The sequence below is a fragment of the Nothoprocta perdicaria genome, unplaced genomic scaffold (genome assembly GCF_003342845.1).
Source record: "Nothoprocta perdicaria isolate Ctin4 unplaced genomic scaffold, notPer1 scaffold_59, whole genome shotgun sequence".
Taxonomy (NCBI): domain Eukaryota; kingdom Metazoa; phylum Chordata; class Aves; order Tinamiformes; family Tinamidae; genus Nothoprocta; species Nothoprocta perdicaria.
The window spans coordinates 3,641,383-3,668,287 of record NW_020455854.1 but is presented as its reverse complement, the minus strand read 5'-3'; the positions used below and the strand labels follow the sequence as shown (position 1 = coordinate 3,668,287).

The 26,905-nt window shown below is 39.5% G+C and overlaps 1 protein-coding gene across 1 annotated transcript in view; it reads left to right on the top strand.

Moving 5' to 3' along the window:
* USP7 (ubiquitin specific peptidase 7) overlaps window positions 1-26,905 on the top strand; it is a 55,633-nt gene that overhangs the window by 11,851 nt on the left and 16,877 nt on the right. Inside the window, exons 2-15 of the mRNA XM_026049094.1 lie at window positions 10,941-11,045; window positions 13,473-13,671; window positions 14,960-15,098; window positions 15,817-15,905; window positions 16,484-16,592; window positions 19,622-19,752; window positions 21,377-21,431; window positions 21,940-22,020; window positions 22,122-22,212; window positions 23,050-23,132; window positions 23,951-24,060; window positions 24,696-24,852; window positions 26,064-26,208; window positions 26,713-26,843. Coding sequence (XP_025904879.1) covers window positions 10,941-11,045; window positions 13,473-13,671; window positions 14,960-15,098; window positions 15,817-15,905; window positions 16,484-16,592; window positions 19,622-19,752; window positions 21,377-21,431; window positions 21,940-22,020; window positions 22,122-22,212; window positions 23,050-23,132; window positions 23,951-24,060; window positions 24,696-24,852; window positions 26,064-26,208; window positions 26,713-26,843 — 1,625 coding nt within the window. The remainder of the gene's footprint in view (window positions 1-10,940; window positions 11,046-13,472; window positions 13,672-14,959; window positions 15,099-15,816; window positions 15,906-16,483; window positions 16,593-19,621; window positions 19,753-21,376; window positions 21,432-21,939; window positions 22,021-22,121; window positions 22,213-23,049; window positions 23,133-23,950; window positions 24,061-24,695; window positions 24,853-26,063; window positions 26,209-26,712; window positions 26,844-26,905) is intronic.

Genomic DNA, 26,905 nt, shown 5'->3' with positions numbered 1-26,905 from the left:
AAAGAACAACTTAAAGGACAAGGAGTCCTCTAACATGGACAGCAGCAGCAGGAAACGTAGATGGACCAGGTAGATCAGAAGACAAGCGAGTTGATAAGGGTTGTGTCGCAACTCTGTGCGATTAGCCACCTACTTTGTAAGCCTGATGGTGACACCAGCCACAAATGATGCATTATTTGAGAGGAGTTAGGGACTTGGGGGGTTCCTGACCCAAAGGACTAATCATTCATCACTAGTGGAATGAGGAAGTTAAGATACAGCGTAGTTAAGTGTCAGGGTTTATACCAGCTTATAGCCGGAGACAAGGCAGGAAGATGGTAATTTTGAAAGTCCTTAGAACTTGCCTCAGCTGAGTGATGCTAGTAAGGAGCAGTGAGAATCAGGAAGATTTTCCAGGAAAAAAAGAAGAGAATATTGACCTTGGGAATATAGTTGTGCAATTAGGATGTTTTGAAGAGTAAAAAAAAGGTTAATTCTCTGGGTACGTGCAGTGGTTGGCTGTTCAGAGCATGTTTCCAAATTTGTTTTCTTGCTTTTAAGCTCCGAGAAGAGTTACCCAGAATGTTATTGTAACACTATTTTGGAATTTGGCTCATAGAGCAATAAATAAAATAAAAAATGTAATTGATAGGAAGGTAAATGCACAACAGAAATGCCAGCAGCAGGGTACAGCTTCCTRTTGATCATGTATTTTTCTCAAAAAAAGCAATAGTTACAACTGTTGCTACATGTAAGGTGAGTAGCTTTTGAAGGAAAAAGGAGAAAGAAAAAAAAAMCCTCCTATTTAAAAAAATAAATAAATTGAAGGCCCTGAAGTAAAGGCCCAGCTGCATTTCACTGTATGAACATTTTTATGTGCTGCCCCCCGGCATATTGAGGTAAGGTGGGAGTGGAGCCTGTGGAAGGGGTGGCTCTACAAAGTCAGGAGAAACCAAATGCCTTAGGGAGGGGAGAGCAGCTGTGGAGAGAATGAAGTTTTCAGCACAGGAACTAGGGCTCTGGAGAAGGAGTTACCTGGGGTGGTGACACRCGTGGGAGCTAACGAAAGAGCTGAGAAAACGAACTGTGTCTGAAGCCACATCCCAGCACCCATCGTGTGCCTGGGTGAACCGTGCGAGGAAATCCAGGTTAACATCAGTGGAGGCCTTCGCTCGTTCTGTTTGTGGCTCTGAAATTGCTGTTTGTAAAATACTTGTTTGTGTTATTGCATAAACCACCCATTTTTGAAGCCTGCAGCTGCAAATGTTACTGTGGGAYGCATATGGGTGAAGAAGCTGCATCTGTGATGAAGAATGATTTTGAAGGTGACTGCTGCTTTACAGGAGTGTGTCTTTTATCAGTAGATAATTTTTATACTTGTTTGTGTTCCAGATAGTGTAATTTAGGAGTCTTACACTTGGCTTCTCTCACCTAATGTGGCTTTGGAATAGTTTTTCTTGTGTCATTTATTTCGGTGTGTTCCTCGTAGTCTTAAAAAGATAAAGCCAACCTCTAAGWGTGTCCACTTCTCCATTCAAACGCAGAGCAGACCTTTTCCTGATCATGGTTAACTGGTGTGTGCATTTGGCTACCTGGCCCCATGACCGCCTTTTTGGCACCAAACTAGTAAGTTGGATGTGTTAAAACTTGAAGGGTTAAAAAAGGAAAAGCCTTTTGTTACTTCTTGGAACATTTATTTCCATTAAAAWGAATGACTTTAAAATTACTGACAGGAAAAGTGATAAAATTATCCGTGGAGTATTTRTCTGAGAATTTGAAAATTCCTGCTCTTTCAAGAATTCCTCTGTTAGTAACGGGAACTGATGTGTGAGTTCCTTGTTTCCTCTGTGTAGCAGGTTGTCAGCTGTGATTCCTTTTTGTTCAAAAAAAAATCTATGGATAGATGGTATTAAATGATCAATACGCTTGGGGATTTGTTCATGAGCACGTTTTGAGTAGCATATCTTGTAATTTCAAAACAAGTAACAAGAAGCTCCTCTTCCAAAGCACCCTGCAGTTTGAGCCACTTTTCCTCGAGACTGAATAGCTCCTTGGGGGACAGCCAGGCCCCAGGCTCTTTGGGGAGACTCCGGGCAGTTTGGGGGCATTCCTGCCCTTTCCTGGCCCAGCCGAGGCGGGATCAGGTCCCTGACCTGCAGTCACAGCTCCTGGGGGCAGCAGCCTCCTGTTCCTTGACCTGCTCCAGCATTGGACATCAGTGATGTGTGGGGGTCTAGGGAGACCCTCTGCCACCATGAAATCATTTGCTGTTTCCCAGGTTTTGTGAGATGTTTTTCAGTACTAACAAGACAGCCTGAAAGATTTAGCTTGTTGAATAACAATCTCAAAAACTCATGGAAACTATTGTCTTTTGGGACTTCAGGAAACTAATGGAGAATAGAAAACTGAAATCTATGGTTTGCAGAACAAAAGAGCACTTTCTTGTCCAGCTCATTCTGAAGCTTTCTAATTTATTATTTTAACGTGTTTCTTTGTTTTGCTCCCTCTCAGGTTGTTAATTTTGAGTGAGAGCATAACTAGTTTGTTAATTACAGTGAAAAGAGATGGGAGAATTAACCCACAGTGTGGATTTCTGTATGAAGACCCTCCTAAAATCATTAKTATTCACTCTGAAACACGGGTGCTAATAAACTTACAAAGTAGTGAAAACTGAATTGCAGAAAATAGAAATAATAATTTTGCCAGCTGTGCTTACTGCATTGCTGTGAGGAAAGTTGCTATAAATGTTCCTCTGTAACTAAAAACACGTACAGGAGTCACACACAGTACTTAACTTGCATCTCTCCAGTTTGGTTTATTATTTGGCTCGGTGCTACCCACTGTTTTTCTACGCTTGCAGATGTGTGAGGATTTTTCTTTAACCCTCTGTCWTGTTGCTGGATGGTCCCCAGTTTTAGCTGCTTCTGGCAGGGGCATTAAAACAGGGGAGGTGTGGGGCGTGCGTCCCTGCCCTGCTCTCCCTAGGGGAGTTTCTGGGTCTAGGCAGTCATCTTCCTTATGTTTAATGGCTTTTGATGAGTTGCTCTTCCATTCACTTTGCTTTTGGAAGTGAATAGGGAATAATACATGCTTTGTACTAGTTCATTTTGCTTCTACGTCTTGAATACTGAATGCTGTCTGGTTAACAGCCTTCTTTCCTTCTTACAAAGGTAACGGAAGAAAGAAAAAGAGGAAAATAAAGATCATCAGAGATACCAAATGGCTGCAGCAGGAGTAATGAGTTACTAGACTAGGATGCTTCTGCCTGGGCTTGGCTTCCCGAGTACGCAAGGAAAGACAGAAATCTGGAAAGCAGGAGTGGTGTGAGAAAGTGAAGTGGAAATTCAGCATCTTTTACAATTTCAGAACTAAGAGTCCTCAAAAGCAGTGATCAGGTGGCAGGTTGAAAACAAACTGCAGAAAAGATATTTTGTATAACACAGCTAAGCTGTGCATCTGCTGGCCAGGGACCTTGCAAGTACTGAGGACCTGCATGAGTTTGGGAAGTGCAGGCTGCGTTCAGTGGGTGGCGTGAAACACGGAAACATCATCCAGTAGGTGAAACCCTCATGCCATAAGTTGCTGAGGCTGGAGAGAAAGCATGGAAACAGCATCACAGTTTTGGCAGTTTGGAGCACTTTGTTAATTCTCTCGTCATACAGAGCCTTAGTAGGAAGGTGCTGTTAACCCTAGTGAAAGATGAGTGCTTATTTACAACTGAAGTTTTGAAGCAAGCAGTGAAAATAGCATTGATGTAGATATGAATCTGTTCTAAACCAGAATCCTAGAATCTGGAATAATGATGACTGATGGTTTAGCTTTTTGATAAATGTATGCATACTGTTTTTAAAGCTAGTGTGGGCAAGTCATGTATAATCACATTAACCTTTTATCAAGAAGAATAATGCAATGTTTTACGTTACTATCACAAGAGAGAACTTTTTACTGCTTCAGTATATAGCAGGCTTTCTGTTGTATTATTGAAATAGAAGTACCTCCAAACTTTCTGAAACTGGTCAGAAATGAGATCTGAAATCTGGCCAATTGTTAAACCTTTCGCTGGTTGGGGTGCTGAGGATGCACACTTTGCTGTCTTTTCAGGAAAAAGAGGGGGATGAGGTGGGTTAATAGAGGCGTGATTGCCAGTTTGTCCAAATAAACTTGCTTAATTACTCTTCAGTTACCTTTTTAAAGCACAGCAGGGTCACAGCTTCAAATCAGAGTGCGTGTAGTGTTCCACAGAAGGACAGGTGCTCTCGACCGCACCAAGAGCTCTGCTTCTCARTGAGGCTGTATCGTCTTATACACGTGTCAGAAGCAGTTTCTCCTTTGAGCAGCTTTGCAGCCTTTCTAGGATGGCGGCAGAGGAGCTTAGCTTTTGTTGTTGCAGAGATAAGTCAATTACTCACTAGAGCGGTAAAACATAAAGAGGGGCGTGATCCTGGAAAAACACATCATTTGGGGGGCGTGTGGAAGGTTGGGACCAAGGGCCCTGTCTTCAGCAGAGATGTAATCGCGTTAGCATTCCTGGAATGTGTAGGAACAAGACGGAACAAGTTGGGAGTTGCTTCAATAGCCCTGCTCTTGTAGATAAACCAAGAGGAGAAGGTATTGCAGGCCCTGCAGTTGCCTTAAGTCACAACACTTCTGATGGTTCAGCCTCTCCTTATTGTGGAAGAGAATAATTCATCTTGTCAACAGTTCTGTTTACCACTCTTCAAGTATTAGATGGGGGTCGGAAGAGGTCTTCCTTCCACTTTGCTTCCTGCTCTTGTATCTTTTAGGAGCATAACCTAAGGCAACAAGGCTCATCAGACTGAGAAAATGAACCAGGGAATGTTGGTTGTCTTGCCTCGATGGCTGCAGAGTTGCTTATGACACTGTATGGATGAAAACATGTTAGTGAGACAGATGAGTTGGTATCTTTCTAAAACATAACACTGCTATATTGAAGAAAAATGCATGGTGTGCTGATGCCTGCCCAAGTTATTATACACCTAGAGCTTAAAAAAAGTATAGGGAGAATTTTATACAATAAAAATGAGAATGCTGTCAATGGCAACTGCTTCTGCAAGTGTATGAAGCCATAAATGTGGCAGGTAATTATAGGTGTGCTGTTAGTGTCCACACTGTGCTTTGGTTCAGGCAGCCTTTCATTTGGCACTGAATTATTCATAAAGCAAAGAGTTAAACTGCTGAAAGCTAGCAGTAATATACTTGCTGTTTGTTTTAGTAATTTGGGGGGRTGAGTTCTTAAGTGATAGCTTTTGGTCCACTGAATAATTGTCTATGCTACCGTAAATGTCATGTCCATAAGTTAGTCACATTTTTAATACTTAAAATTTTGGTTTGTAGAATGTAGTCAGAATTCTTATCTTTTTAAAGGTAAGCAGATGAATAAGTTACAGCACGAATTTCCTCATTTGTAGAACAAGTTRCCTAAGCTATTCACTCTCAAATATTATGGTATCAACAAAGTTGCATTGTCCCTCCTTTTCCTTTTCAAATAAAAATAGCTTCTTCCCTAGGATAAAGTTTCAGATACTACTTACATTTCCATAGCCTTGTGGACATGTAGCTGTCATGGAGTATGTTGTTTCAGGTCGAGAAATTTCTTATTCAGAGTAGTAACTCATGTTTTATCTGATAATTAGTAGYGATAAAGCTTTATAAATACAGTCATATTTACTGAATTCATCAGGGACATTGGCATAGTGCAGAAACAATCCACCTCTTGCCCAAATATTCCCTGTGGACAGGTCGTGAGGATTCTAAGTGCTGGCAGTGTATGATGATTGATCAGTGGACCATCATTGGTCATCAGCCATATATATGATCAGTGGAACGGAGGCTGCGGCGTTGCTGTTCCCTGCTCGATACTTGGCAGGCATGGCAGGAACGCCGAGTCTGCTTCTGGGAAGTTGTCACATCCCAGTAATGTTTTCCTCTTCATTTACTGTCCTGTGCAGCATCGGTTCCTGCTGGGGGGGATTTGCAGCTCGCCATCAGTAGGGGAGTAATTATTTGTTTCAGATGGCAATTAGAGGGCTAGTCTGTGTAGTAGAGTTTCTATTTTTTTCTCTCTCTTTTCAAGATCTGACTTTTTTTTTTTTTTTTTTTAATCTTTATTTGTCTGTTCTTCCTTTAAAGCTTCTTTCTTCTAATTTTGCTAGAACAAATTTAGCAAGAGGCAAGGCCCCTTAACGCTTGCCTGTCTAGCTCAAGGTGATCCCACATCCCATGATCACGACACCCTCTTCCTTAATTTGCAAACTTGCCTCTTGGTGCTTCCTTGGAAGCCTCATCCCCATAAATCTCCATTATCATCCTTTACACCTTGCTTCTTTGGAGATCGATGCCAAATCGCAAGTACTTCTCAACACTAAATAAAGGAAAGGTAATGAGCCATGAAGGAAGAAAAATAATAAATGAAACAAAAATAAATTGCCTCCCATTTTGTTGATATGAGAAGTAGCTTTTTACTRTGAATGCAAATGACAATTTTAGAAGTCAGGGTAACTGGCAGCAGTGAGCTCTGAGTGCCCCATCAGCACTTATATTCTTAGGACTACAGCTGCTTTGCTTTTGCTTCCTCATCTTACATTGGCTGGCTGCATCTCCATCTCTCTCTTTACTGTTTTCTCATTTAAAAACAGATTATTAGGTTGGTTGTTTTATTCTCATCTGTTGTTCAAAAGTGAAATTGTTTGATGCCTTTTTGGATTTTCATTACAGTGCTCAAGGTCTGCCTTAAGAAATGAAGCTGTAGAGCACTTGGCGTTTAATTCCTGTTCTGCCACGGCCTTGAGTGCAGCTGAGAAGTGGAGTTTCTGTCCAAAGTGCAGAGAGATGTCAGAGGCCAAATATGTTCTGTGACTCTCAAAAGACTCAATTTTTCCAGAGCAAGCAAGTCTGGTCCTTTCTTTCCTCCAAATAAATAATTTTGGAAATTCTTGCCTTGAACAATTMTAGTTTAAAAATTGACTATTGTAAATGAAATTAAGTCATAATGTTGGAAACTTGCATGGCTATTTTCGTGGAGCTGTTAACTCCTTGCCTCCTGGGAATAACGTTCCGCATTTGGAGCAAGGCTTTCCCAGCTTTCAGGGAAGTCACTGGCAAGGCACAGGTTCTGTGGGAGCTGCTGGGGTAATTGAAGCAGCCCCTGAAGCAGGGCCCTTCTGCAGAGCCCTTGCAGGGCCTGTGCTGGGGAATCTGATGCAGAAAGGGCTGAAAGAAGCTGTGCTCTGTGTGTGCTTCTTGATTTCTCCATTTAAAGATAGGTGCTTGCCCTCTTTTTCCTTGTTCCCGGTTTCCTCTTGCTTCTTTTACTTTCAGGAGGTAATMGTTCTGCTGCAGGTTTTACTGACTGAGGTGGATCTGTCCTTTCTTTGCATCACCACAGTTAACTGCCTCTGAAAGCCCTGTGCTTCAGGAATCGTTCCGTGTTTTGAACATACTTGTGTTGTATGTTCAGTATGTAACTGGTGTCTTTCGGTGACAAAGTGATTTAACTGTTAGAAAAYGAATTTCAGTGACTTTTTCAGTAGGATTTACATAGCCTTTCTTTATTCTTCTTTCCACCTCATGTTTTGGCTCAGACTGTTGCTTTTCTCGGTGTTTACTGAAGCTTGAATCAGCTCCTGGAATCCTCTTCCTTTCCTGGGTTAGTGGACAGAGTTATTGTGAATACAGTATCCTGAAGCTTATCCTCCAGAAAGTCATAGAACTAGCATAAGATGGTGATGAACAGAATAACTAGTCTAACTCTCTGGGTTTTTAATCTTCACTATACGTGCTGTTGTGGGTTTTTTTTTTAAGAAAAAGCGCTCGAGAAACCTTTTGGAAACTTCTGTGAAGTTACAGAGACCTTGGTTCTGGAAAGCCCTGCAGTCCAGCGAGGACAGTCTCATATTTTCAACTTTTTCCCCCTAAAGGCTGAATTCCAGATAGGAAGTTTGGCACATCCCAAGTCTTCAAGTTGCTGCCAGCAGGGAATGCCAGCAGGGATTTGACTTTGCTTGGGCCTGTTTTCACTGCAGTTAGTGCTGTTCAGTCGCCGTTTCCTGGCGTAGCTATGGAAGTTCTGCATGGAAGTTAATGCAGACTTTCTGCAGTGTCCTGTCAAAGTCTGCAGTGCTGGTAGTTCCTGTGATGGGGCCATCCCTCCTCCACTGAAGTCACAAGAACTCTTCACTGTGGTCTCTCAAGCCTCAAAAGGAACAACATTTTTTCACAATCTGCTGAAGAAACTGCTTCAGATTTCTTGGTGGCTGCTAGATCTAAAACCCAGTGAGCAACATATAGATAATTTTCTAAATTGTGACTACTTGACAATGGCTGAAATCTGTAAAGCTGACAGCTCACTGCCCTCCCTTTGAAAGCGTGGCGGTAAATGATGTGTAGATGTGTAGAGCTGCTGCTGATTGGTTGTGTGTGGCACTTTTTTTTCTCTATATTTATTTGTTTATCTAATGCACTGGCTTGAGTAGATAAAAATGCTCCATATAACCCTAACCGCTTGTTTGTTTTAACCCAAAAGAAAGTTAATCACAGTTTATCATGTTGTCCTGTGGTTCCGTTTTTACTGAACTGTTAATGTCTACAAAGTTTTACATGTTACACTTAGGGAGGCAGAAAACAATTTAAATAGTGTTTACGTAACTCTGGTGTTTATCTAAAATATTGGTGATGTATTAAAATAAAGGTTTAAAATGGTTTAGACRTTTTTTAAAATAAAAATTAAGGTTAGTAAGATTTTTTTTTTCCCCCTTCATTCTATGCTGGTAGGAGTGCAAGTTGAACAGCTCTTTAGCACTGCTCTGCTTGAGGCTAAGAGAAGCATGTTTCTCAGTTAAATCCTGCTGATTCTTCCCTGCGAGCTGTTAGGACAGCAGGGGAGAATCCACTTTCTGTGCTTTAGCTGGGAATAAACTTTGTTGTGCTCTGTGCTAGTGTTCTTTTAAACCAGGGCTGAGTTTTGATTGYGTATAGCATTTACTAGCATAGTTGTTTTCTTATGAGAAACTAAAATTTTGTTTAACTAAATACTGTCCTTTGTATGGCAGAAGAGAAAGCGACAGGGGCACCTGTCCCGGTATTCACTTTATCCTATCAGCAGCTGGTCTCTTGGGAGCTTCCCAGGCTTATCTTTTAGGTTGATCAGTTTTGCTTTTTTTTTTTTTTTTGATATCCTCTTGCCTCTCTGCAAACCACTCAGACTAGTGAGGCATAGAGAGCAGCATCTCAGAGAAAACTGTGCTTTTTAGGACAGTTTTCCTGTTAGCAGCCCTTCGTTGTGAGTTTCATCATGAAAGGTCCCACTTGGGAGCTAATTTTCTACAGACTTCTCTTTCTAACCCCCAAGCTTGGAATCCCGTTCGATTTTGCGATAGTTATTTTGATGAGAAATGGGAAAGTGGTGGGAGACTGCATTCTGCCTGTTCAGGATATGGATTTCACTCCTGTCTCASTGAAATGTGTTGTGGCCTCTGGGACTTCCCGGAGCCTGTATCTATAGGAGAGTGATTTTGGGCTGATTAGTAATTGCAGAGAAGGACAAAACAAACCTGTTTTGTGAATTAGGAGGGCAGTGAAATTATCATCTATTTGTGGACGTGCAGGTGTTCTGACAAAGCAGCAAGGTTGGRCCCCTCAGTTTTGTGCCTTAGTTGCAGTAACTTTGTTGGGCTGCTRCGAGCGCCTCTCTTGGGCCAGGACATCTTACTCCCTGGATTGTAACATCTGTGGCAGCCTTCTTGCTCACTTTGGGTTTATATTGGGGCTGAAGGAGATTAGTGCCGGTGAGTGTGAGCAGGGAAAAGGGCTCCGCTAACGACAGGGATGTCTGTGGTGTTTGAGTTCCTGCGCTCTTAGAGCTCTCACYGAGCAGGAAGGCTTAAAGCCGCTCSGTTTCCATCCCTGCCTAGGGCAGGGGGTATTAGCCCTGCGGACGGGCTCGGGGCAGAACCGCAGTGTGTGCGYGGGGAGGGCCAGGGCCCGCTGGGGTCCCGGGTGCAGGGCCCAGCGTGGCTCTGTCCAGGGTGCTGAGCAGCCCGCGGCCTGCCCAGTGGCTCCACCGGCGGACATGGCCTTGGGGTGCGAAACCTGCAGCTCTTGTAGCTGCCGGAGGCGCCTGGGGCCCAGGGCTGGCGTGTTACAGGGTAAATGGCAGCTGGTAGAGGTGCCGATACCTGGTGGTAGCTGCATCGCTTAATTCACAGAGTTGGACGCAAAGCAGTTTATGTCCAYACAGATGCGGAAGCGAAAACTTCCCTTCTCCGTAATCCTGCTGAAAAGCTGCCTCCCTGTTCAATGGACTGCGGGCAGAAGGAGGTGCCTGTCAGTTCTTCCATTAACCCATTAATTAAATGCCTCTTTAAAACAGTCTTTTTCGTGGGGTTATTCCATGCCTCTCTCATTTGTTTTTGCGTAGTCATCTTAGTAAAATTTAGCAGCCGAAATGAATAGATATAGGAAAATATTTCCTTAAAAATGTTCCTGAAATGGCAATGAGTTTTTCTTTTCCAAATTTTCCCTAGTAAGATCTAAAAGCTTACCTTTGCTTTTTATGAAAGACTCTTTTCCTTTAAAAAGTAGTAAGACTTAACAGTTAATACTAGTTAATTGTTAACTTATAAATAAGTTATTAAGAAATTGATATCTATATAAAACTTCATTCTTCAGTAAAATGCCTGAAGATCAGTCATTTAAAAGTCATTTTTATTTAAACAGACTCTSTCATTAGATACTGCATATAGAAACATCCTTTTGAGGAGCTTCACAGTACAATTGTTGGGTTTTGCTGTGCCAGGATAATTTCAATGGCTTCTGATTTTTTTTTTTTTTTTTCAGGAATAAGTCTTTAAGATTTCAGTGTGTCTTAACATTTCTTTCTTTAAGTAAACCTTAATACAGCTGACCAATTCTCATCTTTTTCTTCCCCCCCCGCCCCGTTTTAGCTGGAGATACAGATGATCCTCCAAGAATTACTCAAAATCCTGTCATTAATGGGAATGTAGCAATGGCTGATGGACATAACAACACTGAAGAAGACATGGAAGATGGTGAGTAAATATTTGATGAAAATGTAAGGCTTTCCGGGCTCTTTATAGATTTGATGACAAAGCAGTTTGGGTCTTTCTGTGTCTCCTCAACAGCAGGTCATTGAGGAACACAGGAACCCCCTGTATTTGTTACTGCTAGATTGCCATATTGAAATCCTAGTGATATTGCCTGTTTTTATGTATTGTCATGCACCTGGTGTTTGCTGAGAAGTGATCAGTGTCAGGACCTTCATGAATTTAGGGTCCTTATTTGTCYCGCTATATTGTCAGGTATTATCTGTGATTATAAAAAGCTTTATCTTTGTATGATAAATCAGTGTTAGCTGTTCTGTTCTGACTTTTTTTCTTGCAACTCTGAAGCCCTTGCACCTAGGAATGCGAGGGAAAAGGTAGATATTGATGCCATGGTAACAGAAGGGGACGGTGACGATGTTTTTCAAGTAGAATTGTCTGTTAAAGAAAAGTTAAAATCATTGATCAGTTCTAGCTGTATTGTATGTCCAAAAGTAACTTTTGTATGTCCAAAAGTTAGACAGTATRTACTTGTATAAATTAAGCTAGACTTGTATATATTGAGTAAGACTTCAGATGCAGCTAAGAAAGTGCTGGCATTATCAAAAACGGCAAGCAGTCTGATTGACCTTTTATTTCCTCTTCATTCAGAATAACTTTGACTTTTTGATCAAAAAGCTACTATAAAACATTTCTGGGTATTTACTAAATACTTGAATCATCTCTAAGTGTATCAAAGTGCTGTTGTAGGGAAAAGAAGCCTCTGAAGGGACTTGGCAAAAGGCTGGTGAAAGGGTTTTTCTTTGCCTGCYGTGATGCTGGTGTCTCAGAGGACTTGGAGTCCTCTCCAAGCTTTGGCCTACCTTGCTATGGGACACCTTAGTTTAGGAGCAAAATATAATTATTAAGCACCACTAATAGTTCCTCGGTGCCCTGTTGGAATAGGGAGTGTCTGCTATGTCTTGGTGTTATGATACTTTTACCTGTAGGTAGTCCATGCTGGTATTATTGAGCAATAGTTTTAATTGCAAAAATGGTCTCTAAGACTTGCCTCCCATAAGTGGATGATGCTCTTGCAAGCAAGAGTTGTGTGGTGCTGCATTATTGACCCATCCGTTCAGTGGCGCGCCCGCTGATCCCTTCCTGTTCTGGTTTGCAGCACGGTTGCTCTTAGAGCAAGTTGGATCAATGCAAGGGGAGAGTTTAGATACCTCCTCAGTGAAAACCTTAACATAGCTGCTTGTTTTCCATGCAATGGAGGCAGCAAGGGGCCACTAACCAGATTTTCAGACACGGCTGCTTTTTCGCTGTATCCTATTGATGCTCTGAGATGACTTAGCAATTAAAAGGAACTGATTGAAGGAAAGCAGTGGGCTTTTATGGAAAAGGACTCAGCCAAGTTTTGTGAGAGAGAATAAYGGGTTCACCATAGTCTATACTAAATGAGGTTATGAAAAAAATAAAGGTGCATCAATTCCAAGTAGCAGAGTAAGTTCCCTCTGAACTTAAAAGTTCAAACAAAATCTCCYTAACTCGTAGGTTATTGCTGTTGCCTGTGTGAAGCATCCCTTCATAGGCTGATCTTAGAGGCTAGAGGAATTTCAGGAGCCATAGTTTTAGACATATGCTAGTTTTTCTATTAAAACATTCACAGAATATTCAGCCCGCTTCTTAATTAATAATTCATGTTTAAAATACTTTAGGTTTTAAGTAACCTTYTATTTTAATATTTTAAGTAACCTTGGTGTACTTCAAAGGCAGCAACATTTACTAAAAAAAGTAAAGAAATCTGCTTTTCCCTTAAATRTGTGCTTCAGTTGTAAAATAGATCACTTTCTATATTTGGACCTCAGATTGAAGGCTCTATGTCACATCAAGGTGCTAAGTGTGACACTCGGCTCATCGTGGAAAGAACCTTTTCCCTGTRGCAGGTGGAATCCTTTTCAGAAGGAGAGAAGGGAGGGTATCCCTGGAGGTGGTATTTATGTTTCTAAAGAAACTCCTGTTTCAGRGTTGATCTTTGTTACGAGATCGAACGTTCTAAATAGTTTCTGGTGATCTAGTGAACAGTGATCTGTGCTTWAGTGAAGGGTCCTGCTTCCCTGCGAGCTGTGAGGGTGGGTTTCACCGAGAAGGACCCAGGAGATGCCAGGAAACCCTCTCTGAAGCATCAGGCCTCTGCAGGGGTGGCTGGTTTTGGCCAGGAAAGTCACAACGCTGCTGTGTCTTTGTGCTGAAGTGCTCTGAAACCTGAAGCAAGGGCAGCAGGTATCACACTTTTTGAAAGCAGAAAAGTTTTTTGGTATATTAGGAACTGTGGATGTGGGAAGAAAACAAAAATAGCGTTTTGGAGTAGAGAACATCCTTTCTTTTGCCTTTTTTTYCCCCAATACTCCTTGCCCGTGTGTGTTACAGACACGAGTTGGCGGTCAGAAGCAACGTTCCAGTTCACAGTCGAGCGCTTCAACAGGTTGAGCGAGTCGGTCCTCAGCCCGCCCTGCTTTGTACGGAATTTGCCATGGAAGATCATGGTTATGCCACGACTTTACCCAGACAGACCGCACCAAAAAAGCGTAGGATTCTTCCTTCAGTGCAATGCTGAATCTGATTCCACGTAAGACCCTCGTAATTATTTCACAAGCCCCCATTGGGTGGTAGTTAATCTATACTGAAAGAAAGACAAATACCTACTGAAATTATTCTGCCTAACTTGCTTTAAAAGGAAAAGGATTCTGCCAAGTTTTGAATGTSCTTTCCTCCCACCCTTCAAAAATCTCAAAGCATAAGAGTAATGTTTTGCTTAGGCTGAGTGGCTAGAAGTTTGTGGTAGAATTTGAGTATTTTTGAGGGTTTTTTTTTTGAGTATTTTGGGTGTATTTGATTGCTGGGTTGCTAATCCACCTGGGCCATAAATCCCATCCTGTGAAAAGCACAGGCAGGTAATTACCCTGCTAGTAACGGGTACAGAAGTGTAARAGGTAGTTGTCCTTTTAAATGGAATTTGTCATTCATTAAACCACAGTAAATGAATGTGTGTTGGTGTGTTCATAGATTCCCACTATTCCAGGTATCCTCTCCAGTAAGGTGAGACTTTTTTTTGCATGAAATCTCACAAAAGTTGCAGTTCCTGCTGAGTAGAACTGAAAATCTTGACAGTTGTCCTTTTTATAACCCAAATGGAGAACTCTCAGGAGCTGCAAAAGGCAAAGGAGAAAGTCCTAAAGTCACAGGAGATGTGATTCATACACACAGAGGAAAGGAAAAAGATCATGAATTCCTTCAAAGCATTAAGCAGGAGGTTGCTTGTGGAGCTAAGTGCTAATGCCATCATACGAGAGAGTGACAAGACTTTGAATTGATACTCAGTCTAATCATTAACTTGAGCACGTGGGAYGAATTTGAACAGGAATGACAGTAACAAAGGGTTTCTGAGAAAATTAGGAGGTTGGAGAGTTTATGCCGTGGAAGGAATGTGGAAGAGCTTCCTACTTTTATTTAGCCAAAGGCTGAGTTAATGCTCTTGGAGACACCACGAGCACCACTTTCAGCCCCCCGTAATTCACCCATGTGCCCTGAAATGGGTAGAATTTGTAGCTCAGCTTAGAGAGCAGTTACCTTCTTACACCTCTGACTCTGGTGCTGGTGATTGTCTGGCAGAGCTTTCCTAGCAACTCAAGTGCCCTAAGAGAAAATCTCTCTTCTAACCTTATGTTCATAATTTGACTTCAGAGCACCCCAGGGAGTCCTGCCCCCAGCAATAATGAAGCACACAATATCAAAGAAGATAAAAAGCCCACAACCCTAAATGTGAAAATAATACCCTCCCTCTGCCCTCCAAAATTTCTARTGGCTATAAAAAGCTAGTTTGGAAAGAGTTCAGAATGTTGCTTTTGTATTTATAGGTCATGGTCTTGCCATGCACAAGCAGTTCTCAAGATAATAAACTACAAGGATGATGAAAAATCATTCAGTCGCCGTATTAGCCATTTGTTCTTTCATAAGGAAAATGACTGGGGCTTTTCCAACTTTATGGCCTGGAGTGTAAGTAATTGTATAAGTGTGTGTGTATGTATATATTCTTTACTAGACAGTAGTGTTGAACTTCTGCTTTTGAATAATGAAACACCTGTAGAATAATAATTACATTTTAGAAGTGATTTTTTCTTGTGTCATTGCTAAAGATTCTTSTTTAATTTCTTATGAATTTCTGCACTTAATTATTGTAGATTGCTTTTACTTACGTTTTGAATTCTTTTTATGCTGTGTCATAGTTGTTCTGAAGCAACCTAGATTTTCCTGCATTTCCAGGATGTGTGTGTGTGCGTGTGTGCACACGCAGATGCTTTAGTGTATTGATAATACTCTCAAGGCTTATTTTTAACTGAGACAGCTTCTTAAACGTTTTGATGGTTGGTCCTATAGTCTTTCATCTGTCTGAAACAACATCCTTCAAATAGAAGCAGAACTTCTGATTATTGTCTTTATTATCMARAAAAAAAAAAAAAAAAAAAAAAAGAGATAGCATTGCAAAACCTTAAAAGCCAGAACAGATTTCCTAGATGGAGATATTGAAAAGAATTAAGTGGATGAAGCTGGAAAATGATTAATTAATGCCCTTCCACTTCTTTAGTTCATTGAAAAGGGCTCTGTTGATGACTCAGACTTGGAGGCTAAGTGCTCTTGGATGCTTTGTTACAATCATGTTGCGAGAGCCACAAGTTTTGCAGTTTTCATTTCCTGCATGACCCCTGTTTTACAGGAAGTTACTGATCCTGAGAAAGGTTTTATAGAAGAGGACAAAGTTACTTTTGAAGTCTATGTTCAAGCAGATGCTCCACACGGAGTGGCGTAAGTATCACTGCTAAAAATAAAAATTGCATCTCCAATGTTCAAGTATTTTGTGTTATTAATTATAGCTGACTGTAGTCGCTTGGTCTCCTTTATTTGATGAATTCTCGCAAGGCAGTGTTTTTCATTAGTTGCATAGTGATTTTTTTCAAGGTTAAATTTCTATTTGCGTTTCAYAGTATAATGTAGAACTCTTGAATTGGATGTAAATTGGTTTATGGTTTAATACCTCTGCATACCTAGTTTCACCATTTCTGATCTTAGAAGTGGTAAGTGTCTTGGACACAGTCTGACAGCTCTGCTCTCTAGTTTGCCTTAGTTGACTTGTTTTACATCTGCCTTTTCTGAGTTGTTCTACTTCATGCCACTTAATGACTGCACTGAAATACAGACATGCTCTTAAAAGTTTAGCTCTGGATGCTGGTATCTTTTAATAATAGTTTATTGCCACATGAGCCTTTAGAACCAAGAATTTTGCAGTTCTTTATTTTGTAGGATATAATAATGAAGAATAAATTTTTTCTAATAGCAGTCATACTTGATTCAGATCTAACTTGTTTTTAACCACTATTTTCTAGGTGGGATTCAAAGAAGCACACAGGATACGTTGGGTTAAAAAACCAGGGAGCAACTTGTTACATGAACAGTTTATTACAGACTTTATTTTTCACAAATCAACTACGAAAGGTAACTTAAAATATGAAAGGAAATATGCGAAGTGCTGTATTAGAGGCAAAGCATCCCTTTCTTTTGCTTTCTTCCTTGTCATGAAAAAGAGTCTGACTTACCTGAGTCACATCTTACATGAGACCAAGTGGAGAAAGCTTCCTTTTACCCTTTGTTCAACACAGGCTTTTGGTTTTGTCTAAGTAGAGAAGATACCTGGTGAACTCCTAACTTAAGGGATTTTTTTTTTTTTAGACTTTATTGTTAATTTTGCACTGAATTGTTGCAGGAAAAGAAGAATGCTGATTGTCCTTCTTGCAGCTGAGAGCGGGAAGTAATTTTCCTTTCTTGAAATAGTTAAAACAGAAAGTTAATTACAACTTCTCAGCCTACAGACAGCACAAAAAATATGGGCTATGTAGTTAATTTGTTTTATCTTTTAATTTTTATGCGCAGTCGAATTCTCTGTTGTTGCAGCTAGCATTTTTGTGACAGAGAACTTTGAAATTTTAATGATTTAAACACTTTCTATTTGCTTTATTTGCATTTTGTTATATTTACTACAAATGTTTTTTTGAGAGGAGTTGAACTTATAATATGGGTTTAACTGAAAGGAGTTGAACTTATAATATGGGTTTAATAAACATTTCGCTGAAACAGAATGGTATGTAGTAAGTAGTATGTAATTTAAAAGTAGTGAAATAGCCTTGATGGAGTAAAAAAATAAATGCTGGAGGAAATGAGATTAAAGAGACTATTTGGAAAATGGAATATACAGGRAAAAACATGACTTGCAGTTATTTAGTACAGGAGTCTCCTGCTGATCCTGATTCATGTTCCACTTTGTCATTACTGATTATTACCCTTTAATAATCAAATCTCTCAAATATGTTGAGGGTTCTGTCAATATGCTCCTTTTTGTTGTGTTGTCTCTTAGTTTTTGTTGTTCCCTATTTTTACTCAAGTATTTTGTGTTTGCAATCTTATCCCTTGCACCTACTGTCTATTTTTTAGTGCCAATGTTCTCTTCCAACCTCTGCCTTCTCTTACATATGAGCAAGCTTTTGCATTTCTATTAAGCTTTCTTTTCTTCCATCATGAGCCGGCTGGAAGTTTTCTAATATTCCTATTTTTCCTCTGTCTTATTGCTATTATTTTTATCACTGTGGCCTGCAAGTGTCCCAGTGGGATTTTTGTTTTTTTCTTTTTGCAAAGTGCCGCTTGAATTGTTGCAAAAAGTAGCACATCAAATTCCCTTAGACTTGTAATTGAGACCTTACCAGTGCCATGCACAAGAAATGACTACCTGCCTTGTTTTCCGTACTGCACCTATTTCTTTTTTTGCAAGAGGTATAATTTACTCATTCAGTTTATCATTCATTATAATGCCTTTTCTTTTTGCTGAGTGCTCATAATGTTTGCGCATTTTACATTTTTGAACAACTTCTTATTGCTCTTGAAAGAAAAATATGGTTTTATAATGGTTGCATCTAATCTAATTGAGTATCTCTTATCAGAAATGCRTTGTCAGTAAATGAAGTGCGATGAAGTAATAGTGTTCTGTGAAGAAGAAATTCTTCTTGAAATTTGTTTCAGTTAAACCCAGCTTCAGAGGCACTGCCCCTGTACCTCCCCTATGTCCTCCAATACACGTCAGTTTGTAGGGGTGCTCATAACTCATTTACTCGGGGAAGGCTCAGCTTTCTGGCTGGTAACTGCAACTTTGTTTATGAGAAAGATAACAGCCATCAATTGAAATGCCCAGTTGTCTTATTCCGAAGATTTTCAAAGTTCTTTATGAACGAAACAGTCTATAGTCTTTATGAACAAAACTGCCTTTTAGGCAGTTTTAATATTCATTTGCCATTACTGATATAATCTTGGTTTGTCGAGAAGAATTTTTAGCATCTAAATATTTATTATTTAGAAGTCTTAAAAAAAATCTTTATGAAAATGTGCTGGTACTGGCTATGTAGGGGTTTTCATTAGTTTGTTGAAATTGTTTTGAAGTTGTATGTTTTGATACTAGGAAGTGAAATGTTCCCAGGCAGGGTGGTCCAGCCTTGCACCAGGCTGCCTGGGGAGGATGAGGGATCTGTGTTTAGAGGGGCTCAGAACTCGCCTGGATGTGTCCCCGAGCCTGAGCCTGCCTGCTTCCTAGAGGTGCTTAGCCTAGTGAATTGGCAAAAATATTTGCAGGAAGGAGTATTGAGGCTCAGTTGTTAATTGATCTTTAAGTAAGATCTAAGCTGTTAAGTTGATCCTTAGCACCAAGTTTTGAAGATGCTTATTTCCCCTCCAATTCGTGAAATTTGAAAAAGCACGCTGAGCACATTTTGAAATCTTGGAGAAGCAGAGTAAAGGCAGAAGCAGAGTAAACGCAGATTGATGTTGAGCATTTGCAAAGCACTGAATACGYGTCCCCCAGCAACTCAGCTGTGCTTTGGAAACTCTTAACTCGTTTTCACTGGGAGGAAATGAAATATCTGATAAGTCAKATGGTCAGGGCTGAGGTCTGGGCACATGGACACACAGTGAGAACCCCTGGGGTTCAGGCCGGGCTCCACTCACAGAACTCTCCACTTTTCTGGGTCCACTCATCTGTGGCACCTTATGCTGAAGCAAAAAAAAAAAAAGTTCTTTTCAAAAGTCTGGTGTTGTTCAATATATCAGGTCCTGCTATCAAGACATATTAAGGCATAATAAAATCTAAGGCATATTGAGACATAGACACGCCAAGGATGATAAGTTCTTTAAAGATATTGAATTCTTTGGTGTATTTTGTTTTCCAGGTTGGAGTAAGGGAACTACTTAGATACGTTACCGTGAATGGAGTTAGTTGTTCAGGTTTTCTAAACCATGATGCCCTCAGAGGAGGGAATCCAGTTAATTTTTTTAATRTGCCACTAGGAGATTTTATTTTATTTTTGGACTCTTGGGAATGATGATTATAGGGAGTTATGTGAAGCAAGGCATTGAGGAGGGAAGAATGTGTTTAAAAAACAGGAGCAGCGAAGTTAGGTACTAATGGAAGTAAATGCTTTCTACAGGCAGTGTACATGATGCCCACGGAAGGAGATGATTCATCCAAAAGTGTTCCTTTAGCATTGCAACGAGTGTTTTATGAGCTGCAACATAGTGACAAGCCGGTTGGAACAAAAAAGTTAACAAAATCTTTTGGGTAAGTTTCGGAAATTTGGAATATATATTGRGATCTTAGCGGATTCATAAACTTTTCTTTACAATGTTTTATTTAAATTAGAATGTTTTTAGAGGGGTGCAAAGAGCTGTTAATATTACATTATTACCGAGTGCTCTTTTTTCTAAGTTAACGTGGATACATTTTTATTTCTAGGCAGTACTGCAGTCAATTTATTCAAAAATTATCTTTTTTTTATACAGTCATCAAACACAGCGGTTAATAGCTGGATTGGAGCTCATTTGTTAACTAGATTATTGTGTCATACACTTGAATAAATTAAAAAATACAGAGTTAAAATGTGTGGGTGCATGTATTGTTAGTGTCCTTTTATTTTTATTTTTCACCAGTATCCAGCTCATTTTCTGGTCAGTCTCGTACTTGTGGTCGGGATATAGTGTTAACAAGTATAAATTTAGGTTTGGAATATTGAGACCTAAAACTCTACAACCTAGGTACATTAAAACTTTTTTAGATTATCACTGTTCACAAATCAGAAGATAAAGATTAACATAAGTTTTATGCTTTGTGTGCATAGTGTGAAGTGCACTTTGTGTGAAGTGAAGGTTATTCTTTTTAATCAAAAATGGTTCTCAAGGTTTTTGTTGACACTCCTGTTGTTCCATTGGACCAACAAGATTTGCTAATACAAATATTTTGTCTTGATTTAGTGTCGTGTGTCATCCTGAGTAGCAGGATGAGACCTGTCCTGGGGATCTTGCGAGGTGCCTAATTTTGTATCTGACAGGAAGGTTTTGCAGATGAGCTCGTATCTGCCTTTTGTGTTGGCAAGGTAGTAGTGAATATGGTTGAGGAGCTGCTCCATTAGTGAGAGAGGAGCTCTGGCCATGGACCTAGCAGGACATTTTCTCGGCTGTCACGAGCTCCTGAGGGTTCTGGCCTTGGCTCCTGGCAGCAGAAAGTGCCCTGGCTGCCCGGAGCAGCCTTCCTTGATCACTGATACGAGYGTGTGGTTCTTTTCTTCATTTTGGACGACTGCACATGCACAGTGCTGTGTGTGTGTGTCCATCCCCTTGGAGGCCCTGTACGTGTTGAGATGGAGTGTGAGGAGGAGCACAAAGGGGCTGCTATTGCCTACAACCCATTTACTTCCTGCACAAATAATCCCCACACTCTGCTCCACTGCACCTGAAGGGCCCTCAGGAAAGATGCAGCCAGCAGAGGAGCCTCCGCAAGGCGCTGACAGCACGGACTTGCTCCCGGGGCTTTTCTCCAAGAAGGTTTTGACAGGAACCAGGAACAGGTTGGGGAGGGGATGGGCAGTTCTGCTGGCAGCCGTGCCTCTGGGCCTGCTCCTGGTGCCCTCCCCAGCAAGACGGGGCAGGAGGGCACAGACTGGCTGCCAAAATACCCCACGTCTCCCACCCTGCTCTTCTGCTCTCGCCTAGGTGCTTGCAGCAGAAGTGGATCTAGGACTGGTTGGGAGCCAAGTAAATACTACAGATTTTTTTAAGTGCATTAAGCAATGCTAAATCTCACAGTCTTTATGTCTTATTGTATCCAATTTTGAAAGATAGCATGAAAATGTCTTTTATGTTGTAAATCTGCCTTATAATATGGTAATTTTGTGTTTTCCCCTATACAGGTGGGAAACTTTAGACAGCTTCATGCAACATGATGTCCAGGAATTATGTCGAGTGGTATGTTTTTGGCATTTCTCACTGGTCCTAGCAAATACATTTAYGTTCCATCATGTTGTCTGTCAATACTATATATATTATACTATTTAGTAGACCCTTAGTAATAATGATCTTTTCTGCCTCTGTTTTATTTGGGTGAGTAGGGAGCGTTATTTATTTTCCTTTATTCTTCTTTGGAAAGGGCTGCTTGTAGCTTTTTTGGGATGAAGAATTGGGGAATCCTTTATGAAGAACAGGGAAGGTTGAAAACAGAGAGTGTCTCTGCTGGTGGTCCCTAAGAGCCATAGTGGGAAGGGGTGAGCATATCATTACACTTGTGAGGTTTTCCAAAGCTGAAGGAAAGAGAATTCCTCAGAGAAGTTTGAGAGAGTCTTCAGGGATTTGCCTAAAATTTCATTTTAATGCGAGTGGCTCCGCACTCAATCAGTGAATTAAAATTAACTGTGTGGTGAGTAAGTCCAAGAAGTATCCAAGTTTTTTCTGTTTTAAAAATTAATTTTTCTTTCAGCTGCTTGATAATGTGGAAAACAAAATGAAAGGCACGTGTGTAGAAGGCACTATTCCTAAATTGTTCAGAGGGAAGATGGTGGTACGTATTTAAACTTATTTAAATAAATATTTAATATATTTTTTAAATAAATTCTGTTACTTGTATATGTTGAAATCCCTTTTTTAAATTTTTGTTCACAGTCTTATATCCAGTGCAAACATGTAGACTATCGATCTGAACGAATAGAAGATTATTATGACATTCAGCTGAGTATAAAGGGAAAGAAAAATAGTAAGTAGTGCATTGTGATATGCACAAATTGAATACCTCAACGTGTTGGACTTTTTTGTCGGATGTGTGATGCCATGTGATTTCAAATGGGTTTCAAAATCCTTACTTTTAGTTCAGAGAAAGAAATCTTTAGTTTGGACGCCTCATTGAAAATCTTTTTTTGTAGCAATACGAGTAGTATTTCCACTCGTGTTATCTTCTGTTTTCCATTCCTGTTTCCCTTCCTTGCCCTGTCTCTGTAGTTCCCTTACTGAACATTTTTCATAATACTCTGCATTTCAGGGGTTTTTCAAGTGTTGTGAAAGTGCCTGCTATATTCAGTCATGTTGTCACAGTGAATTGCAGCCTGTATATAAAAGTAAACTTGTGGGAAATAAATTCCAAATTAGGCCGACCATGGTAATAAGCAAATAAGGAGTTAACTAATCAGAGCAGCCCTAGTGGTAGTTTCTTATCATCATTTTAGCAGGTACTTGGCATGCAAGACATGAAAAAAAGGACATTTAAGAGTCCAGCAAACAAAATTATCTAGCTTGGTATTTAGCAATCAAGCACTGAGAATAGAAAATGTGACAGACAAGTGCAACTATTTGATTTAGAAATCTGTTAATGTTATCGTATGCCCTCTCCAATTTTGATACATTGCACGATGTTTGTAAGCAATGCACAGCTTTCTTTTTCTCTTTATAAAGACAGATGTACTCAAATAAGAGCTCTAAAGTCTTAATACRTTATTTGCTGAATATATTGGTGAATATATTACTTAGCCTCCATGCTAAAGTAAAYTTCTGTTTTTCTTCCTCTCTCCCTATTATTCCAACATCTTTTTTCATGTAGTATTTGAGTCCTTCATTGACTATGTTGCAGTGGAGCAGTTGGATGGTGATAACAAATATGATGCAGGAGAACATGGCTTGCAGGTATTTTTAAATTTCATTTTACATTTTCTTTCTATGTGTTTGATAGAATTACTTAACAAAGCCACAAAGCAAAAATGTTGTAAAATCCGTTCCTGATTTTGTCAACTATTTCTTTAGTGTTTTTTTTTCCTTTAGGCAAGCTTTTATCTAGCTCTATATTTCCTCTTAGATTTCTTAAAATGGAGCTAGAACTTTAAAACAGTCTAATCAACAGTGAATTTTTGCTTTTATACCTATAAATGTTTTTGTCAACAGARTGATTTAGGGTTAACTTTTTTCTACAGACTTACATGACTGAGAATCCAGTCAAATGCTTCCTTTAAAATTACCCTCTGTTTAAGTGCATCTAATAAAAGTTTCATCACGATAAGTCTGAAGGTTACTTTGCAGAGATCCTTGTTGGTCATCAGGGGTGTTAAATGGATCCATGGAGTTGGCCTTTCTTAGAAGGGTGTAGAGTGATGGCAAAATACTGTTTTGCAGGATACAGTGAGCACACAGTTCTTAAATGATCAGAAATGAGAGTCTTAGCCTCTGTGTTCTCTTCTGCTTTCAATTGTGGAGTTAACTCACTTTCCTGTTCACATTTGCTTGTATGAATGGCCTGCATTTAAACCAACTGACTCCTCCTAATTATTATTGAAGTAGTTTGCAGGAAGGTTTGTACTGCATGAAGAGAGTTAACTTCTTGGCCCTTGTAGTGCATGTTGTGGGTCGGGACTATAAAATAAAAGCCCATAGGAGATGAGACTACAGCAAAGTATTTATAGTTGCTGAAAGTTGTAATAGCAACCTTCTGTTTCCTTTCCAATGTTCAGGAGGCAGAGAAAGGTGTGAAGTTCCTAACATTGCCACCAGTATTACACCTACAACTCATGAGATTTATGTATGATCCTCAAACTGACCAAAACATCAAGATAAACGATAGGTAAGTTTTTGCATTATAAAATTTGAATTTCATGATATGTTTTATAAGTAATCAAAATTCTCATTTTGAATCAGCTCCAGGAAAGTGCGGTGGCATATGTTGTAGATTGTTAAGAGATGCACCAATTGAATGTTAAGTTGCTGAGCAACAAATTTATTACCTTAGTAGTCGTTTGTAGGTATTATTTGGGATGTGAAGTAAATAAGTTTTGTTTGTTTTGTTTCTGTTGTGGTTTTATAGTGTAGTATGTGGAACATTCTTTGTGCCATCTCTGCAAAGTTGGAATGTTCCCTTAGGCTGCCCCAAGAGTACGTAGGACAAATAAATAATCCTTCCCTTTGCCTCCATGAACTTCTGTGCCTACTTACAATCTCTAGAAATTAATATTTACCCAAGGACGTATGTTTTTGTTTGAAAACAAAATCTTTATTTCAGCAATAAAATAGAAGTGACACTTCAGCACTTGAAAGGCATTCCAAAGTAATATTTCAGTCAGTAGTGTATTATTTGGCATTATAACTGTAGCTGTTCAATTCGTTTAGCTCGCTTTGAGGGTGTTGATGTCCTTCAGCATAATAATAGGATGTATCTGTCTCGAGTAAAAATAAAACTGTCTTAATTCTTTTCCAAACTAGGTTTGAATTTCCTGAACAGTTGCCACTAGATGAATTTTTGCAGAAAACAGATCCTAAAGATCCTGCTAATTACATTCTTCATGCAGTTCTGGTACACAGTGGAGATAACCATGGTGGACATTATGTTGTTTACTTAAATCCAAAGGGGGATGGCAAAGTGAGTATTGGAAACCAACTGAACGTATTTGTGTTTTGCAAATATATCCTTGTAATTTTCCTAATGGTCACATCTTCGGAATTTTTGTTTCCTAACAGCATGCTGGGATGCTCCTTCATGGAGGAATCAAATCCATATGTGATGCAGTTCTTAGCTTGACTTTTTTTTTTTTTTTTCCCTCTTTCTTCTTATGTCACCTATTTTATTACATTTGGGAAAAATACTTAGTATCTTAAAACAGAAGCCAAAGCAGCAGCCTGCATTTCTGTGCCTTTTTTCTTCTGCTCTTCAGGGAGGAGCGAGCTTTCAGAGGCATTAGAGTCACATTCCTTGCTAAGAGGAGCAAATTCATATTTACTATTGGCTTTTGGCCAAAGACATGAGCTAAGGGAATCCCTTCGATCATGTGTATTTATACATGTTGTAGTTGTACAGCAAGCAAATTCTGTCCAGTTATTTCCTTAAGATGTCTGTACAGTGGAGCAAACATGGATGTTTTTATGTTTCTGTGGCTGTGTAGTTCACTTCTCCTGCATGCTTTTGTAGCTTTAGGTGACGTGAGTGGATTGAATGTTTGTCAGTCAGGTGCCTCTTCCCTTGAGTTTCCTATTTTTGTGTGTCCATGACCGGCAGTAGTAAAATTCGTAGTCAGATTTTTCTATTAATTTGTTGCTATCCATCACTCATTCTTAATTCTAGAGGAGATACAAGTTGCAGTTGGAAACTGTTTTATTTCAAAATTGCTGTAAAGTACTTTAAATTTACAAATATTAGTCAGGTATCTTGTGCACCGCTGTTTGTGTTTTATTTTACATCAGATGAGGTCAGTTGTCTGAACGTCATACAGAAATGCAATATATTTGAATAATAATTGTAAGATAAATTATTTGAATATTTACTCGGCTAAAACTTCTGATATTCTGTGTAAAGTGTTGAGATATTTTAGAAGAGGCGTGGTAATTTACGGCCTTACRTCAAATTGAAGTTAGCAGATTGCAGAAACTATATTGAATTAGTGCTTTATTTTCACTTTTTTTTATACTTGAAGAATACTTTATATACTTGATGAATACACTTTATACCTGTTTCTTGAAGAAAAATGSTAGGCTCTTCAGAGCACTGAAAAACATGCCAGAAGTAGAATTAACTTGTCATTCAAGAACATATTTTTATATGTGTGAAACTTTATTTATATACAATTTTCTCCCTAGTGGTGTAAATTTGATGATGATGTTGTATCAAGATGTACAAAGGAAGAAGCAATCGAACACAATTATGGAGGTCATGACGACGACTTATCTGTACGGCATTGTACTAATGCCTACATGTTGGTTTACATCAGGGAATCAAAATTAAGTATGTATACTCTGTCTGTGTGTGTTCCAGCTGAGCTTGAGATACAATACACCTGTATTTCTGTATTTCTGGCTTATTGACAACCTTTCTTATACAAAAGTTTATTTGATATAGGGMTGATTTTATTAAATAGAATTTACGAATTCAAATGGATTAACCAGCCTTTGGGCTTGCTTCTGGAAAGATTGACCTCATCTAGTGAYTGATTGATAGATAGATGCAAATATAGAGATACATATATGATACATGTAGGTTTCAAAATTTGAGCAGTAGTAAATACTTTTTTAATCATAAAATGAATGTTGAATTCAACAGGGGCTGATGTTTTATTTGATGGAAGCAGAGTATTTTAGCTCAGGTGTTTTTGCATGATCATATTAAATAATGCTTTTAATTAAAACATGAAAATAACTATCTTGGACGTAAAATGAGTAGAGTATCAAGTGTGTATGAAAACCCCTGTCCAGCGTAATGTGAATTGACATGCCAAGATCTGCATTGCAGGTGAGGTTTTGCAGCCTGTCACGGACCATGATATCCCTCAACAACTTGTAGAAAGGCTACAAGAAGAGAAGAGAATAGAGGCTCAGAAGAGGAAGGAAAGGCAGGAAGCTCATCTCTATATGCAAGTGCAGGTCAGCTTCTGAACCGGATTGAGTTGCAAGTAACTTATTATCAAAATTAGGAATATTGAGCC